This window comes from Sparus aurata, chromosome 11 (assembly GCF_900880675.1).
Source record: "Sparus aurata chromosome 11, fSpaAur1.1, whole genome shotgun sequence".
In the NCBI taxonomy this organism is placed as follows: Eukaryota; Metazoa; Chordata; class Actinopteri; order Spariformes; family Sparidae; genus Sparus; species Sparus aurata.
In genome coordinates, this window is record NC_044197.1 from 4,332,496 (window position 1) to 4,352,293 (window position 19,798).

At 45.5% G+C, this 19,798-nt stretch overlaps 2 protein-coding genes across 7 annotated transcripts in view; one reads left to right on the forward strand and one right to left on the reverse strand.

Annotated features, from left to right (window-relative positions):
• Positions 1-2,288: 2,288 nt before the first annotated feature.
• gadd45ab (growth arrest and DNA-damage-inducible, alpha, b) lies at positions 2,289-4,508 on the forward strand. Its single transcript, XM_030434091.1, has 4 exons — positions 2,289-2,488; positions 2,978-3,079; positions 3,214-3,421; positions 3,644-4,508. The coding sequence occupies exons 1-4, from the start codon at positions 2,439-2,441 to the stop codon at positions 3,755-3,757; spliced, it is 474 nt and encodes a 157-aa protein (XP_030289951.1). The 5' UTR covers positions 2,289-2,438; the 3' UTR covers positions 3,758-4,508.
• Positions 4,509-6,923: 2,415 nt separating this feature from the next.
• The window catches only part of gng12b (guanine nucleotide binding protein (G protein), gamma 12b), a 33,047-nt gene continuing 20,172 nt past the window's right edge, over positions 6,924-19,798 (reverse strand). For 5 of the 6 annotated variants that reach the window (XM_030434095.1, XM_030434093.1, XM_030434098.1 and 2 more), the window contains exons 3-4: positions 9,181-9,301; positions 6,924-9,080 (exon numbers count right to left, since the gene is read on the reverse strand). In XM_030434095.1, the coding sequence (XP_030289955.1) occupies positions 8,955-9,080; positions 9,181-9,273 (219 nt within the window). In that variant the 5' untranslated portion in view covers positions 9,274-9,301 and the 3' untranslated portion in view covers positions 6,924-8,954. Of the gene's footprint in view, positions 9,081-9,180; positions 9,302-10,096; positions 10,212-19,798 lie in introns of those variants that run through there. The other variant, XM_030434092.1, reaches the window with a different exon arrangement.

Here is a 19,798-nt window from a genome sequence, read left to right on the forward strand (position 1 = left end):
AGTGTTACATGTCCAGCAGAGGGCGCTCGAACACATTATACTCACGTATCCAGGGGATATATATATATAATATATATATATATATATTTTATGTGTATATCTATATTTTTTATATTTGATGTTTGTTTTTATAAAGGCCATTTTTTGTTTCCAATTTCAAATAATGACCTTTTTTTAATTCAGGCTGCTGTATACTCAGTAATAGAAAGTAACTAAGTACATTTACTCAGCTCTGAAGGACACTTTTGAGGTACTTGTACTCTACTTGAGTATTTCCATTTTCCACTATTTTACACTTTCACTACATTTTGCAGGAACATGTAGTCCTTCCATCACACCTCCGCTGCACTATTTTGACTACTTTAGTTACTAGTTACTTTGCAGATTACATGCTGACTCTTCAGAATCACGTACTGGTGCAGAACCTCTCTAAAGTCCTTCTGCTCAGGTTGTTTTACAACTTTCAGGCTGCCCAAGTGGGACCAAGTGATGCAGGAAGTCGGTCTCAACTTTCTGCTCATGTTTTATATGATAGTATATGAAGAGCAGACTGCCAGACAGGTCGGGCCCAGAGCCCAAAGCAGCCCCGTCTTGAGGTTCAGTTTGTCCCCCTCGGATGTTTTAGAAATATTGTTTTTGCTGTTTTGACCAGTTTGCATCTTCACAATGAAAAACAGTACATTATGTGCCTGGTTTTGGGAGCAGATCTCTAATTAATCACTGTGAGAAGCTGGTTTTCCTGCATATTTCCCAGGAGGAGGATGAGGATTCAGAGATAGGGAGCTTTCTTCACCTTTACTAAATCATCTCCATGATGGCGTAGTGGTGCAGAACCTCTCTAAAGTCCCTCTGCTCATGTTTTTATACGTTTTATAAGATAGCATTTCGAGACCAAGCTGCTGCAGTAAGGTTCAATTTGCCCCTCAGATGATTTGAAGCAAAAAATACAAATCAAATTTAGAAATGTTATACTGTTTGGTCTGGTTTAGTCTGGTTTTGGGAGCAGACTTATAATGAATCACTTTTTTTTTTCCTGACTTTTTTGTGTGTGTGCTGCTGTGCATGTGTAACCTGCTCCCTACACTTGAGACAACTGCTAGTCTAAAGCTGATATACTGTCAAATTAAAATTTCAAGTTCATCTCAGAGTTATTATTCTATTATTTTGTGATGAACAATCTGTGAGAAGTTGGTTTTCCTGTATTTCCCAGGTGGAGGATGAGGATTAAGGGATACAAAACTTTTTTTGTTGGGGTTTTTTTTCAGCTTTATAATAGTATACTGGTGCAGAACCTCTCTTAAGTCCTTCTGCTCATGTTTTTAAGTTTTACAAGATGGCATTTCGAGACCAGTGCTGCCCAAGGAGGCCAAAGCTGCTGTAGGTTCAATTTGCCCCCTCAGATGATTTGAACCAATTAAATAAAATAATTAAATACATTTTGTTGTATAAAAATATTGTTTTTTCTGGTTTGGTCTGGTTTTAGGAGCAGACTTGTAGTGAATCACTTTGATGACTTGTCTGTGTGTGTGTGTGTGTGTGCTGGTGTGCATGTGTAACCTGCTCCCTACACTTGAGTAGGCTAAAGATATAGTGTCAGATTAAATTTTTTAAAATCAAATTATTTATCAAATTCAAGAGGTATTATTCTATTATGTCGTGATGAACCGTCTGTGAGGAGTTGGTTTTCCTGTTTTTCCCAGGTGGAGGATGAGGACTAAGGGATACAAAACTTGTTTTTGCTGGGGTTTTTTCAGCTTTATAATACTAAACTAGTGCAGAATCTCTCTAAAGTCCTTCTGCTCATGTTTATAAGTTTTACAAGATGGTATTTCGAGACCAGGGCTGCCCAAGGAGGCCACAGCTGCTGTCGTAAGGTTCAATTTGCCCCCTCAGATGATTTGAACCAATTAAATGAAATAAATAAATACATTTTGTTGTATAGAAATACTGTTTTTTTCTGGTTTGGTCTGGTTTTAGGAGCAGACTTGTAATGAATCACTTTGATGACTTGTCTGTGTGTGTGTATGTGCTGGTGTGCATGTGCAACCTGCTCCCTACACTTGATATAACTGGTAGTCTAAAGCTGATATACTGTCAAATTTATTTATTTTTAATTCTCAATCAAATTCAACTCAGATGTATTATTATTACTCTATTATTTTGTGTTGAACCGTCTGTGAGAAGCTGGTTTTCCTGTATTCTTCCCCAGCTGCAGTGTCCAGTTCCGGCCACAGAGTGTCGCTGCTCCCACAACCTGAGCCGGAGCGCTGCGGGTCCATGTGACCGGTGGGGCCGGTTTATGTAGATGAGCCGCGGGGACGGACGGAGGGTTTGACTCCTGCAGACTCACCGGCTCTCTCACAGACAAGCTTCAGCCTCACAGGACAGGTCGCACACTCTTCGCTCTGGATATATTACTGAACACAAGAGCCGCTCGGATGTGCAATATGACTTTTGAAGACACCAGTGGAGATAATTCATCAGAAAGGTTAGCTCGTGCTTCTTCTTCTTCTTCTTCTTCTTCTTTTTGTGCATTTTGCTGTTTTTTATGCGAACTTTACAACATTTTTTAAGAGTTTTCGATGGAAGAAAAATCTGCAAATGCTTTAACGTGGACGTTATTTTTATTTTGCTGAGGTTTCTCTCTCGCTGTCATGTAGATAAATGTATTTTTTTTTATCTTATACTGTACTCTGGTGTAAGCTAACTCGAGTGCAACGGTCGGCTAACGTCCAGCTAAAGTTAACTTATGCTAGCTAGCTGTTTAAGCTAGTATCAGTTTTCATAATTGGGTGTTCCAGTTGTTGTGTGTTGGTTCACGTTGCAGTTCAGACACGCACTGTTACATTATAAGCCACCGCCCACTTAATTTGCATATTATTACTATATAACGTGTGCATTAACAGTTATCTAAGTCTGGGCGGAGTGTTTTGTGTATGTTTTTGTAATAAATGTGTGTAAATGTGTGTTTCCTCAGGATGGAATCGGTGGCCAAAGCATTGGAGGAGGTCCTGAGCTCGGCGTTACCTCAGGGTTGCATCACTGTTGGAGTCTATGAGGCAGCAAAGTCACTCAATGCGTAAGTTTGAAATTAAAAACAAAAAAAAAATGGATAACTGTCAGGTGGCATCAGTCCAAGTACACAAATGAAGGATAAACCTGAGATTGATGTCCTCTTTCCTCACACCTCTTCCTTCCCTTTTTTTTTTCCAGGGACCCAGACAATGTGGTGCTGTGTCTGCTGGCCACAGACGACGAGGAGGACGTGGCCCTACAGATTCATTTCACCTTAATCCAGGCGTTCTGCTGCGAGAACGACATCAACATCCTGCGGGTGAGCAACATGAGGCGTCTGGCAGAAATCCTCGGAGGGGTGAAACCTGGAGGGGAGCCCATGGACCTGCACTGTGTTCTAGTTACTGTAAGTGTCATTACTCATGCCTGCTTACTATCGCACTTCTGTGCATTGCTCACTTCCCTCCAGACTGTGACGCGGGTTGTTGTTGCCCAAAGTGAGCCAGTGTTACTTTTAGCGCCAAGGTCATTGTCAGCACCTGCATGGAGCTGTTGTGCAATCTGAATAATTTGTAATCTGTTTGCACTCAAGCAGATGTTAATGCTTTTCCCTCCCCTCCTCCTGCAGAATCCTCAGTCGTCACTGTGGAAGGACCCGGCGCTGAACAAAGTGAACAGATTCTGCAGAGACAGCCGCTGTTTGGATCAGTGGGTGCCTGTGATCAACCTGCCCGACCGATGAAACTGCCTGGAATATTAATGTATTGTGTGCATTGGGGGAAAAGTAACTGCACAAGGCCTGTGTTAATGTCTGTGTTGGACTCCTTCTTTGGAAAGTGCCCCAGAGAGAGAGCGAGCGAGAGGAGACGGGAGGGGCAGGAAAAAAAAAGAAAAGAACACCAGAAAAGAAAAGGAGGCCAAACGTTCCAACAAATTTACCAGGTCAGAGTGGACTCGTGGGCCAAGGAAGTGTGACTCAGCAGTCCAAGTTCCAGGATTTCCAAAGTGTGACTGCGCCTTTCTCTTCCCGAGAAAGGAAGCCTTTACAGGAAACTGAATCATGTGAGCGGACAAGTACACGTGGTGGTGAGCGCAAGCGCTGGACTGGACTGGACTGGAGGAGGGAAAAAAAAGCAGACAGAGAGCCTCAGTTGATAAAGTCAGTCTCCCAAGAACTGGACCACGCTGGAGTGGACCAGTCGGAGCTCTCAGCTTAAATGAACTCATGAGAATTCGACCAAACCATTTCTTTAACAGCACATTTATTTAATAGTATTTAAAGATGTGTCACTTTGATAACACAAAAGGGAAAGTTTTCACAGTTTATTATTATATTATTATTATTATTATTTTAAGGGCAATGCAATGTTCAGACTTGTCCACTAACTGATGTTTTTATGTGTTTTATTAATTTAAGGAATTATATTTATTGTGCATAGTTCATGGAATTCTGCCTTGTTAAGCTGAATGAAATAAAAACAAACAACAGCTCACCGAGTGGTTCTGCCTCGATGATTTCCAGGTACTACAGGTTAAGCGTGCTTGCAGGAAGTCACACACCCACATAACACATGAAGGCTCGGCGTTTGGCTCCACTTGGTTCTGATGTTCTCCCGGCATGTCGCCGGGCGGGTTTGAGCATTAACTTGACACATTTTTCTGACCTTCTTCTGCAGCTTGAACCAAAAGCAAAACTATTTGAGGGTTTGGGGATTTCTCTAACTTGAGCACGGAGTTGAAAATATTGTTTTCTTTGCCAACTTAATATAATAAACCTGATCTGTGCCAAAGCTTTTTGCCGCTAGCATCGCAAGTTCCTCGAAATCAGCATCACTCCTGCATGGGAACGGCTGTAAAATGTGACCTTTTGCACATTTTCATGATCTGGTTACATTCAGGGGAGGAGAATTCCCATTGTAGAATAAATCTGAGTGGGATGGGGCTCTTCGTGACGACTCATTCTTCACAGCCTTTCCGCATCCACGCCATCAGAGCTAAATTTACTGCTGACCGGATTAAAAATAGCACAGAGGGAAGAAGAGAAAAAAAAAACCTTGTCGAAGACTCATTCCAGACTGCAAAAAAAAAAAGAGAAAGCCAGAAATTATTGGTGCTTGCGCAGAATGGGGAGGGACAAAGCCTTTCTACACAGAGGGGTCACAAGACAATGGATGCATGAGTCAGGGCTATTCAGGTCTCCATTGCTAGAGCTGTACAGCACTTTAGCTTCATGGCAAAAAAATAGCCCTGTGAATAGAGGCGTCCCCCCCTGACCACTCACAATAGTAGCACTTGTAATTAACAGGCAGCAGAGAGGCTGACCTGCTGCAGGGAGATGAAGAGGACAACAGTCTCTCTCTGGTGGTCCTGTCAAGCGGTGGACGGGGAGAGGAAACTGGGTCAAAACGCAGGACCGGCTGTGGAGACAGTGGGAGGAGTGTGTGTGGGTGTGACGGGAGTCGCCGGAGGGTTTGCGGTCGCGTTTAATCGACTGAAGTTAAAGGGTTGCAAGTTTGCAAATGTGATAAAATGTGCACAGAGGGCAAAACGTGCACATGTGAACCCCCGAGCCGCTTTCGGTTCCACAGTCTGTGGCAGAACAGTCCAGCGTTCCCTCTGCTCACTCTGTGGAAAACGTTTTCAGTACCAAGTGAACACCAACGCTTCTAGACGAGACAGAAAAAAATGCCAATAAAAAAAAAAAAAATAGGAGATTTTTTTTTTCCCCTCAGAAAGTGGAACAATAATACCAGAAATACCAGAGCAGGATGTGTAAAGTGACACCCGAAAGCCAATTTCATCGTTTAAAAGGCAAAAAAAACCAAAACACGATTTTCCACCTCGACCACAGCCTCCCTTTCACACAGGGGGAGGGCCGCGGAAAAGCACATGAGATATTGGCGATACTGGATTATTGGCTTATCCTGGAGCTTCTCCACTGCGCTGACAGGTAACACAATCACCTCAAACATCGCTGCCACAAAGCCCGCGCTATCCATCATCCCACTCGAATGGGGGCCAACAAATATGGCCTGACCTGATTGTGGATGTAACATCACACCTGAGCAGAGTGATAAAGGACAGAAAGGGCTGCTGAGAAGAGCGGGGATTATTGCATAACGGGCTGGTCGTGGCTCCGGGGGGACATGACAAACTAGAGCAAACGAGAATGTTTATGTGCTCCTGACCTGATACGAGAGATTCTCATCTGCTCTTCCGGAGATGGTGACCTGCGAGTCCGACAGAAGACGACTAGTTGACAACTTCCTGGACTTATGGGTGCGAATGAGGACAGGGTCGTTTAAACTGATTAGATCTCCTACTCAACTGCTGCAGGTTCGAGGATTATCTTGAATACCGGGTCAAGATTTCTGGAAAAAAGGGACTTTGCTGTTGTTCTGGTGTCCACAGTTCTAACATATCTGGTTTCTTTAGCTGCTGAATGCGAAGCCGCGTTCACTGGCGAGTCGGTGCGGGAACTGGGGATGTTAGTGGACGGCTGCTTTCAGAACAGCTGTCATCAGCGGCTAGAGGTACGGTTGATAAGAGCAGTAAAATAAAACCAAAACAATGAGCTGAAAAACACTAAAAGTCCCTCTTATACGCACGGAGAAAATCTGTGCTTTAAGCAGCGAATGTGCAAACAGCTTTCTGGTGTCAAACTCTGCACGTACATACGTCTACACGGTGACGCTCAAACATCTGATTCTCCTGCAAGTGTTAGTCATTTTCTTTTCATCTTACACTAGTTTAAAAATGTATAAATGACTTCAAATAGATACATGCAAAATATGAAATTAATGCCAAGTTGTAACCTCGACTCCCCTGGTGTGAGAAACCACATTCACTGTCATGATTTATTTAATAAAACACACACACACACAGTAAAAAGTAGACCAAACACACCATTAATCCAAACAGAACAGTTTTAATCCAAAAAGTTGAATTAACGTCACAGAACAGAAATTAAAAGCTGTCGTCTGACTGAAGTTCAGTCCTACAAAAGTTACAGCAAAGAGCTCAAAGCAAGCACGTACTGTGGTTCATTGACGTACATCCTGCGCTACAATATTCATGGACATACAACATGAGATATGCTATTTATTATTCAACATAAGTCGTTTTTTTTTTTTTTAAATACGATGCCATACATGAAGTCAACAGCCTAACAGTGAGATACGCTCCCTTCACCTAAGGGCCTTTGTTATTCACAGTATAAGACAACAGCACTTATGTGACTAGAAGGTAGTCGAAAGTTGAAAATCGGATCACTTCGTCTTTAAGGCTCCCGGCTGGTAAAAATTGCGAAAAGAAAATTAGTTGCTAATAGTTTCGCATGAGCACCAACACAAAACTGACATGAAGTCACAGCTACAGGCTGCCGGTCACACGTCCTCACAACAAAACACGGAATGTTTCAAACTCAAGAGTATAACAGTCGTCTGGTGTCGTCAAAGTGCCTGAATCGTACCGTGATGAATCGGCACACTGAACAGGTAGATCTGACAGGATGGCACAGATTGATCTCAAAAACCTCTTTTTTTTTTAGCAGTGATGGTCGGATCAATAATGTTTCTTCATATAAATCAAGGAACACCCTCGTCATGCACAATGTGCGGTTAAATGGTTCATATTTGTTCCATTTTTTTTTTTTTTTTAGAGAAAGATGGACCGAAAGCACCGAAAGCTTTACATTCATTTTTAAAAAGGCAAATGTAAACAAAAAGCGTAAAAAACAAAAAAGAGACATGTGTTGAGTGTTTCGTCAAGAGGGTTCCCCCTCTGGTAGAGAAAGGATTAAATTAAAGGAACTATTAAAAGAATGCAGCTAGCTGAAATAATCCCCAACACTCCAGGTTTACACTGTCAGTAAACTTTACTGCATCCAAAAGCAACAAGAGAAGAAGAAACTCCCGACGTCTCATAAATAATAATCCCTATCAACGTTTCAACTGAATCATTTTTCTGAGGAAAGATTACATCATACTTGTCGGGACTATCCGAACCAATTTAAAAAGGTGCTGCTGATGACATTCCCTTCCACTGCATTCACGTCACAACACCCCTGTTGTCTGAATCATCTGCCCCCTCGAGCGGTTGCCAGTTTGTGCACCAGCTAAGGCTGCTAACGCTAGCAAGCTAACATTGCTAACATTGCCGACGCAAAGCTTTTTTTTCCCCCCCCACAAACTGGCAAATACCAATACACAGATATCACCTGATACCTGCGGCGTCACAATACTGTCTGACAAACCTCGGACAAGCAATACTTTTATTCTGCACTTTTCTTCAGGCTCTGCAGATTTGGGTCGGGCACGGTTTTTTAAGGATTTGTCTACATACAGTTGTTGAACTTTAACTTTATATCTTTATGTTTCTGACTGTGACCAGAATTGCAAAAATATAAAAGCAGGGAGAGATGTGCATCAGTTCCTCTTCAGGTGATGGACGGCACAGTTTTCTCTCCCGGCGACAGGATGTCATTATCTCGGCTGCTCGTTATCAGCAGCGCACAAAACTACAACAACTGTTTCCTGAAGCAAGCCTGATGAAAGCAAGAGGTGAAAGCTAGAAAAGCCTGAATCTGATTGAAGGGGGTTTTATTTATGGCCGCTGTGATAATTAGAGAGTCGGGAACTCTCCCATGTCAGGCCGAGCTCTGTGGCCCTCTGCAGCTCGGCTGCATTCAGTTTTACTCGTCTTTGTTTGAGCTGCAGCTTCGACCCGAGGCCTCAGCTCCAGACTTCTGCCTGTTCTTTGGTGTTTCTGATATCTTTACAGCGAGACAAAGAGGGATTCATTCCTTGAACTGCAGTGGGCTTGTGGAAAGATTAAGGGGAGTGCACTGGCCTTACGATAAGCTGTGAACAATATTCCTATCCGTTTTTTCCCCCCCATACAAGAATGAAAAGGAAAGCAGTAAGAGTTCAGGGGTTCCTCTACAGAACAGTGCAAGGCTTCTTGTCCTTGAAAGGGTTTTCTGAAGCGGGGATGCCCATCAGCAGCGGGTCATTCTTGGCGTGTTCGGCGCAGTAGCGCATCAGGTCAGATGAAGCCTTGGACACCTGCAGAGAAACCAGTCCACAAGGGTGATCTACCTCGAACATGCATGGAGTAGAAGCAGAGCAGTCGAGACATGAGAACGACTGAATATCAAAAAGGTACCTTTATCCTCTCGATGCTGGCCTCTACCCTCAGCTGGTGCACCGTCCGCCGGGCGTGAGCTATGCTACTGGAGCTCTGCATTTTCGATGACATCGCAGTCTTCGGACAGCTGTGCTCGAACCTAGAACAGGGAAAAAAGGAAAAAAACTGCGCTCACCGTATTTGCATGTTCAGAGATGTAAACGCAGAGACGCGGTTGGCATTTTCACCAGGGAAACCAACAAAGCCACAGTGATCACAGATCTATTCAAATGATTCCTGGCGCCGACGCGTTCTTGTGGCAGAGGTCTCGCTTCTGCGACAAGTCCCGCCGAGGCTTTACACAAAGTCAACAAGATCATCGTATCCCATAGTTTTCTCTTGGATTGGAGCTTGGTGTTGGTATCACATTGTTAAGTAGAAACTTTATTTAGACAGCACGATCTCCGTTGACATATACGTAGCGTGTAAACTGTTTCAAATGCATCTGATTAAAAGAAGTCATAGGTTAGAAGAAGTCACCTTCTTGTCTGCCGACTGTGCTGGCAACAGAACTGGGATCAGCAGCTACACGTCCGGACCACGACAGACATACAGCACCGAGGTTATCTGCAGCAGCTTTGATCAGGACTCTGATCCAGTCGCCTACGAAACAGCACTCAGAGTGACACCTATTACATGCTGACGTTTAGCAGGCGATGTTTACCTTCCCTTAGCTAAGTGTGTTAGCGTGCTATTATTTGCCAATCAGCCCCGAGGACAGTACAGCTGGTAGGATTGTCATCAGTTTATGAGTTTGTGTTTCAAATCTGCACCCGGGGCTGCAGCAATTCATTTACTGAATAAGCAGCTTTGCACATCATTGTAGAAATTATATAAAAAAAAAACAGTGTTACTGCACAAATGTCTTGTGTGTATATATAGCCGTGCAGCTTACCAGAAGTGACGGTTGACTTGATCTGGCATTGAGTCAATGTGCGTAAAAGCAGTGGCCCAACCTAACGGACTCTTGTTTCGCAATTCCCACTTCCAGGACACAATGGGCTGCTGTTACACGCTCATTACGTCACTCCCTCAACCACTTAAGAGGACCGGCTGCGCAGTCACAACTTGTTTTATGCACAAACATCATTTCTTAGAAAGAATCAGGAACAGCTTCTCCTGCAAGAAGAACACCATGCGTGCAAGTCAAAGTAGAACACGGTGCATACGCTGTTGAGCAATAAGTGAGAATTACTCTGTGTACCCAACAATGGTTTGGCACCGGGGAACTTGCAGCTCTCGTTCCTCGAGCAAATCAAGAAAGTACACACACACACACAAAAAAAAAAAAAGCGGCTCTGTGGGACTGACAGAAACAATCTTTGACATGTGGTGCGGTAAATGTTTGCTCCGGTGCTTTGGTGCAGGATATTACAGGAGGAGGGGGGACACTCTGAAACGGAAGAGAGATGAAACATGGACTACAGAACCGACTACAGAAGGGAGACAAGACCATGCATCCCTTTAATCCCCCCACACACTCCCTTCCGCTTCCTCCACAGGAAGCAGCGTCGCCAGCTAGCCTCTAAAGTATAAATGATCAAATATGGGGTGGAGGTTTTTAAAAATAGAAGCTACACGTGCAGGGCAGCGACCAAAGGAACCCCGAGGACTGGCTGCGGAGGGATCTGAAGGGATTTTGATTAAAACAACCGTTGCCGCTTTCGCAGATTTTTGCTTTCTTGACCTCTGCGCCGATCTTTCCAGGGAACTTGACACTTAACGCTTGTGACTCTCTTGTCAACACAGCTGCAGTTTGTAAGTCCTCAGCTGCACCGGCGAGGCATGAGTGGACACAGGAAAAGGGAGAGCAGCGTCACATGAGGGGCTGGTCCTCACCACCACCCCCCCACCCCTCCAAACAACGTCTGCATGGACGGCTAGTGACGCCAGCAGCTTCTGTAGAGCTCTGTAGGTTTGGGAGGAGGCACAAGAGGCGTAATGAGCTGTAAAAACACATTAACGAGGCTGAGTGTTTTCTGTTTTTGCTGCTCCATTGTTGTGTCTGTGGTTGCTGTATTGTCTTTTAAGTGGCACTCGTGCAGACTCGTAACCTGGCAGCACTTGATCACAGCTGATACACGCTCCACTTTCGTGTTTGGGAAGATAAAACAGTGCAAGATTACAGACTAAATATGACATTTTTAAGATGCAATCCTAAAGATTTAAAGGGGCGATATGTAAGAAGAGTGTGAAAAATAACAGTTTTGACATTGGTATGTTTATTGTGTTGCAGAGAAGCAGCTAGCCCCAGGCTCCTGTGCTATCAGTGTAAATACCAACACACAACTGGACCTCGAGCTCCCAGTCTGGACCGACAGCTGCACTGCTAACTGGGCTAAATGAGCAAACTAGCTAACAGCAGCTAGGCGGCTAGTTCTTACATATTGCACCTTTAATTGCTCAACTAGTGTCTGCAGCCTTCTTCTTCTTCTTCTTCTTCTTCTTCTTCTTCTTCTTCTTCTCCTCCTCTTGCAATGTGAGCCAAGTCGTGTGCATTTTCTCTCTACTGTCTCGCTGAAGCTGGATGATAAAGGTCGCAGTGAAATATCCCATTTGGTTTTGTGCAATCATACCCCAGCAGCATCGATTTATAGTTGTTATCAACATATACCTGTATGTATGTGCGCGTTGCAGCTTTTACTACTTGAACAGCAAACTAAAACCAGTCCAGTTGCCTGCGATACAGCAATCAGTACTAGAACCGATGCAGGAAAATACATAATTGACGCAATCAGTTCAGAGATATTCAGCTGCAACAGCAGCAGTCACATAATCGCTGCCTGTGGAGGCTCTCCCCCTCAGACGGGCGATGCCAGATGTGGCATGTCGTGTGCAGTAAACAGTGGGCCAGAGGTGAACGAGTTTAGAAAACACACAGTAGCGTCAGGATTGGCTCGTCCCCCCCGGTGTGGGCGCACACAGACTCTGCTGTGCAGCTCCTCTCAAGAAGCGGTCTGATCCAGTGAGGTCCCGAGCCTCAAATGTGCCGAATTTCAAGTAATCCTCTGTTTCAGGGAAATGTGGTGGTCAGTTTTACAGTAACCCCGCTGCGTTTGAGGGATACTAACATTCTCGAAGACTATATCTACTTTTAATGGGCCTCATCAATGTGCACTTTTGGTTTGTCTGATGTTGGTGGGGGGTATTTTCTCCAAGCAGAAGAAGCTCTCATTGTTCAGGTTCTCATGATTTAACTTGTTTGTGGACTTGTGGCCACCAGATGAAACGAATAACAGTAAATGCTAGTTTATCGCCAAAGAGGTGTGGTGCTCGATTCCAAATTACATTTTGCAAGAGCGAACAATGACGTGCTGATGTGGCTGTTCTGCTTTGTGCAATCTGAATCTTTCCGAGCCGTCTCTCAGCAGCACTCACCCAAATGACTGCGCGGTCGTCCAGGTGTGAACGAGGAGAATCAATCATAATAGAGGAGGGAACAGAGACAGAACACTTCCTTGAAGTTGCAATGCTTCCCATCAAGGAGGTAATTAAGACAATTATCTTATACAACACACGGCTAATTTGGTCTTAATGACCTGCTCAGCTGACGTCCCATCATGACACAAGCTGAGCGCAGTAGCATCAGCAGGAACATTGCTACCACCAAGAACAACATATTGGACATTGTTCAGTAGTAATTCTCATTTATTTAATAAGCCAATATGTAATTTACAAGGAGCCCTATTGAAAGTTATATAAAAATGGCCAACGAAGCTCCTCTCTCCCACAGAAAACACTGCTCCTGAAACGCCTCGTCATTAGCCGTTACTCCTGTGACTTTGTGACATCACACCATGTCACACGTTGCATAATTTATGCAGAGCAGCTGTTTTGGCATGTAAGAATTGATTTAGCGCAGCTGCTCTGTTGATGTTAGCGGTGCAGCTCAGACGTGTGTGAGCCGACCAATCAGAGGTGACTGGGGGGGGGGGGGGGGGGGGGCCTTAAAGAGACAGGAGCTAAAACAGAGCGTTTCAAACAGAGAGGGAACGCGGAGCTGCAGAACTGGACACAGTGTGAGACAACGGATGTGTTTTTTGAGCATTAAGGCACGTAAACCTGTTCTAGTACCGACTCAATATAAAATGATGAACCTGAAAGCGAACACAATACGTCTCCTTTAACATGTGGAGTCTTTCTCAGCTCCACTAATGTCGGTGAAGCAAAGGACAGAGTTGAGTCATCGGCGAACTTGCTGAGAATATGACGAAGAGACATTCTCAAATCTGCAGGCTCCACTAAAATAGAAGCAGGCAGCTGGTTTGGTTTGTTTATCATTAAGACTTGAGGCAGGAGGACACAGCTAGCCGAGCTCGATCCAAAGGTTAAAAAGAAATCTGTCTTCCAGCAGCTGTGAAGCTGTAAAAAAAACAACAAATGGTTTGTGGTTTATGGGGACTTACGAGCCAGGCTGGTTATTTCAATCTTCTCACTGTAACTGTTAAACTGACTACTCTGCATTAAACACTTTATCTTGAAACGGAACATCAACTAATCAATCTGAGGAAAACACAAACTATATTTCAAGCTATCGCCATATCATTTTAGTTTGAAATCAACACCTCAGCCGAACAAAAGCACGTGTGAAAGAAGTGTTAGCTCCAGTAAGAGGAACACAAACAAACAGAGCACTTTGTCACTGCAGGGTCAGTGTGATTCTTTGTGTGCGGACTGAGCCTTTAAAATCCTTCCAGCCAAAAGAATGTGTGCTATGCCTTCAGCTGTGGCGTTCCTGTCTGCATGCAGCATGTGTACTTGATGTGTGGTGAATGTAAACATGTGGCACACTGAAAGCATTGATGGAAAAAAAAATATATTTGAAGTCGTCCGGCGGAGCGACTTCTTTGATGTGGCTGCGGGGGGTTTGCACAGGTGGGCTGCCGCGGTGCCGACACAGAGGTTCCGCAGAGTTTATGACAGAACGTTTCTGCCCCTGTGGTGTGAAGCTGTGCAGCGCTCGGATCTGCTGCCAGAACAAATACAGCAATAACTTAGTTAGACCGGATTTCAAATCAGCATAACTGGATTCTGTGCGCATTTGTGCGCTTGACGGCCAGACAATGACAGAAACCAGCGGCGAAAAGGCGTCTTCTGACTGCCTGTCGATTTACTCTGCGAGTCTCTGGAGCGCATCCTTCGAAAATGCATTCTCTGCGTTTTGATGATGATTTTAGGGAGCGCTATGAAACACGCTATGAAACCGCATGGAGATATTGTGACTATGAAGGCCTTGGCATATGATTCACATCATTTTCATATTCATCAAACCACTCAGTGAGCCCTCGTGCCCCGACAGACGGGCGCATTGTCATCCCGCAAGAAACAGCTTCGAGGGACAAAGGTGATCCCGAACAATGCCAGATAAACGCCCCCCGCGCATCGTAACAGAGGTCATCATTTGTTATTCATCTCCACTCAGGTGTTTCCTTCGCCGCTGAGCAAAAACAGATCCGAAAGGCGTCAATTTGAAGTCGCTACTGAAAACGAGACGTCCAGCGGAGAGCAGGAATGACAGACGTCTTTTCGTCTTTATTCTCAGACGTCTCGGGGTCTCGTTTTCACGGCGTTGTCAGACGAACGCAGAACTAAAAACGCAAAGTAAAAGCTAGTCGGCCTTTAGCTAAACTGTTGTATTGTGAACGGGGGCCACCGTTCCAGTCATCTAATTGCTGCGTGTGAGTAATGTTCTGAGACAGCCTTGAAAAAAAAAAAAAAAAAAAAATGCGAGTGTATAAATGCATCGACCTCTGTTCCACTATTATGCACTACGTCTGACTCATCTGGTCCAAATATAAACTCCTTGCATGGATTGTATTTATAGCGTAGTGAAAGACAACACAAACAAACCAAGGTGCGCTGTGCTCGCAGATTACAGAGGTGCTGCTCAGCGTCTGATTAACAGACGGCAGACGGGAGCGCTGCAGCCTCAATGATTAGTTATCAGCTGTCCAGTTCCCAAAAATGTTGGGCCATGGGGGACGCTGAGCAGCTCCATTATCTGCCCGCTACACCGCTAAACTGCCTGGCAACAGCGGCGACAGGCTGCACCGGCCCCGCTCCTGGACCGGGATCTGTGGCTGCCTCTGCAATAAGCTCCGAGGCTTAGGCACATTTGAGTGGCGCGGCGACAATGCGGCCGGGCTATCAGTATTGTGCCACGCTCACAATTGCCATTTGGCATTGTGTGGAACAGAGGCACCGGGACAGGAGTCCAGAGCTTTTACAAGTTTAACTGCGCCCTCATGAGCGTTAATCTCAGACAGGCTGATGTTATCTGGGAGCCAGACCGTCCAGTGAGGCGTGCAGAGGAAAGAGACAGAGGCCTCCCAAAAGAGAAACAAACACACGGCGTCACTCCCCAGTTTCGGCGGAGACGAGCCGCTGTGTGACTAAGGCTGTGAAATTTCAAACCTTTGCACGGAACATCATCGATAACCGAGCTTTGATGGTGACAGATTGGGAAGTCGCCAAGCGTGTGCGGCGCGGAAAAGGGCTTTGAAAACCCGCCGCGTGAAGCCGACTTTGAAAGAAACACGGGAGGCGTCGGTGTTTCCGCCGCGCACTAAAAAACAGGAGGCGAGCGTTCCGGGCCGCTGAGTCACGGCGCGTACACCTTTCACCTGAGCTCTGCAGCGGCATGCAACACCCTTCGCCCTTGGGTGAGGTCAGCTGCAGGACAACAGATTCTCACTCCAGTTTCTGTCATTCTGTCCTTTTTTTTTTTTCTTCCCCCTCCACCTGGGCCCCACGTGCAGAAAAACAGGTTCCATTTGAGTAGGTGTTAGTAAGTGTGTGTGTGTGTGTTCAGTCGCACAGCTTGCAGACTGACACTTCTAAAAAAGTTCAAAGCTCTGAGTAATGCGCGTCCGACTCCCTGAGAAATAAGTTCATCTACAGTGAGGGTACAGTGAATAACATCGTGGATTAGGGCTCTCTTTGAAGTCCGCGTGACTTTTCCTTTCATGTGTTTGGAAGTCAACAGAAGAGAAGCAGTTAAAAAAAAAAAAAAAGAAACCCCCGAACCAGGTGCCGCTCTCTTCTGCTACACCTCATCGTGCACGTGTTCGGAGTTTTTCTTCGCGGCCATGCTTTGATTGTTCTCCAAGAAATGCTGTGGATTTGGCTCGGAGGAGATATCGCTTTGATTCGACTGCGCAGAGAGAGAGAGAGAGAAATGAAAAGCTGACACAAAAGGAAACGCTCCACCGTGTCTGCAGCGCAAAAATCTGGAGGGCCAGATGCAATGCATTGTGCCACCAGCTGCTTCTATTAATAAGAAAGCGCCGTCATGCAGATGAACGTGGGCGCCGGGGGGGCGATCACGCAAACCTGTTGCGTGCAGAACACTCGCTTTGAACAAGTGTAATAAAAAAGAGGATCGAGGCAGCGAGACCGTTTCATTCTGTGACCTGTGTTTTTTCACAGTGTTTTAAGACACAGCTCCACACTGAAATATCATTCTTGGGTGGGATGCATTGATATTTATGTTCAGACATTCGTGGTCCCCAGAGGATGGATCCTAATGTCTCTCACGGTCCCTTTAGCTTCTCCTGTAGCGCCACCAGCAGGTCAAAGTCTTCACTTCTCCTGTGAGATTTCTCAGTCATTGTTCTCGAACAATGCATCCGAATATTGCGAGATCTGAGTGGACGTCTTCGTCTGTTTGGTGATCTCATGACTTTTTATCTGCCGCCACCATCGGGTGAAGGCTTCAGTGTCAATATACCTCAGCTGTGCTTTGTGTGTAGCGCTATTAAGCAAATGTTAGCATGCTAAACTAACGGCCAAGACGCGCTAAACCGGCATCATGAAACTAGTGGAAGCAAAGGCTTTATGTCGTCTATCTCTCAGCAAAAAACCTGCACTTGAACGCACCACGAAGACGACCAACAAGCTTTCGCCCAGCTGAACAGCCAATCAGAGTGATTTCTCTCACTGACGAGCTCCGTCGCCGAGTCGATGTGAGCAGTCGCCTGAAAAGTCGACAAGAACAAATACTGCCACCGGTGAAGGAAACACTCCACCAATAAGAACAAAATAAGCAATTAGGTGGCTGAGGTATTTCTGTGAAGTAAAATCAAATAATTGATTGATCGTAGATCATTTAATGATCCAGTTACCTTGATTAAAGAGTGCTATTTGACTATGTTAACTGCCCGTCTATTCCATTAAAGCGTACTGAGATAACTCATGGCAAACAAACCACCACTATATGACTAATAATGGCCCAAACTCGTTGGTCCTGCTTCCAGTCCGGGGTGAACAGTTTCACTCTTTCCAAACCCCTTATTCAAAAACTAAGGTGAAGAACTTTCCAGCAGACGGTCTGCCGTTTCATTTCTGTCTTTTTCCAGACTGTATTATCTTCACTGAGATATTGGAAACACACAATAACTCTTCTGTCATCACTTTCAAATCCTCTGAAGAGAAGGAACTGTCTCGGCTCCAGTGGAACGGCGCACCGGCTCCAAGGAAGAGCCCTCAGGGCACAGCTGAGTGTAACAGTTAATGAGCCCTTAGTCAGCCCTGTCTGCTCCCTGATCCGGTGCTGTGGGAGCCGTCACGCCGCCTGTCTTTGCCTTATCTTGCTTTACACAGTCACTCAAAGACAACAGAGCTTACAGAGTGGCTCCACGACACAGACACCTAGGAGGTGACGCTTCGGCTGTTAGATGCCAGGTAAAAAAAGAAAAAAGAGGGATTGTACATCGTATCCTACACAGTGAAGTAAGTGAGTGAGCGTGCAGTGTGTGCATCTGCGACTGTGACTGGTTTGTGTGCAAGGTGGGCCAAGGCTGCTATTTCCTGCCGAGTGGGAGACATGAAAGCAGTGAGATTTCTATGCCGTTGATATCTCCACACAAACGCACCAAGCTGTCTCCACCCTATCATGGGAGAAAAACTCCCACCGCAAAACAAAAAAAGCCCGCTCTCAGCAGTTGACTGCATTTGTTGAAATCCCCTAAGGAGGGAAAAGTGAGCAGGGAGAGGGAAAAAAACAACACAAAAAAAAAAAAAAGCCCCACTCTCTCCCACCAATACTTCCTGGAGCCCGGGGCAGTCCTGGATCTGCATGGGTCTCCCCGACAACTGAGCTTTGTCTAGACAGAAACCAATGCTCCTCTCACCGGATAGGAATTCAGTAAACCCACAGCCCCTCGTTCTCACACCACCTTTGGCCTGCCGCTCTCACAACGCACCAGACAACCAAGTCACAGCTCTCATTGTTACAAACAATCCAGCATTTACCCTCCGACTAAATGCACCAGCCCGTCGTTCATAAAAAGATGACAGAAGAAATCTGTGCATTTTGCGAGACAAGGTGCACACTGTGCGTGGAAGTCAGCCCGTTGTGCTTCCAGCGATGGGGCGATGCGAAACCGGCTGCAGAGAATTCCTCTCATTCCATCTTTAACTGCAACACGCGCCGATCACGTTCTGCTTGCTCCGGATCACGCCTGGTAACCGCCGACGCGGGATGCATTCAGTGTGATGTCGAGGGCGTTAAGAATTCAACGTGATGTCAACCGAAAACTCAGAGACGCTCCTCTGGCACGGTCTGCTGCTTAAGGATAACCATTAGTGACTCCTTCCTCCCCCGGACTTATCGCTACACATGAAGCTGATGTTTTCATTCCTCCACGGTTGCTAACATCCAGTCTGCTCACCTTTTCCCCCACGCTCACAAGTCCAACGGACAAAATCCTGCAAATACTCAAACACATGCTCATCCGTTTACATGCATGCTGGGGTTTCATTCGGTTTATTCAGGTATTGCTTCACATTCCTGCAGAAGAACTGATAACTGTTCATGCAGGGCCGTAGCAAGGATTTTGCAGATACTGTTAGCATCAGTGACACCTGGCGGACACCCAAAAGCACGTTTTACACCACGTTTCAGCTGCTTTATGCAACTATAATATCTGCTGATGGTCGTCGGCTTATGCAGGTCATCTAAAGGCATCTAGTGAGACTGTATCATTTCCAGTAAAAAGTCCCTTTTAGTACATTTCAGTTACTGGTAGTTATTTTTATTGCTATATGGCTCTAGCACAAGGCCATCTTATCTGAATATAACCAGTTAAAATAAAGTGGTTATATTTAGATAAGATGAGCGCATGCAAGAGTCATAAAAACTCAAACTAACCGGAGAGTTCAGGCAGCTGCATGGATAGAAAATGAAAGCTCCCATGTTTTTCGCGTAGTTGACAAGGCCGATCTAATCAGCGTATGTCCAGCACAGGCGGAAGGTGGCGGAGGGTGATTGTGACGCTTCTTCACTGCTGCCACCTGACTTCTTATCATGACGAACAAAAGACAGAGGGAGAGACAGAATAAGGGGAGGGCTGGGAAAGAAAACACATCCCTCTGACCTCAGTAACAGGAATTGCTCTCTCACCCCCCCCCTCCTTCTCCTCTCCTTCCTGTGAACTTTGGAGCACCCCAGAGCTGAGTGAGCACTAAACTGCACATAATGAGCAGCCGTTGGGGGGGGGGGGGAGGAGGCAGAGGTGGAGGGCTGTGTACGTAAGAGGCGCTGGGGTGGACACCACGTCAAAAGTGTCCTTTTAGGGAGGCTCCACAAGTGACTGCA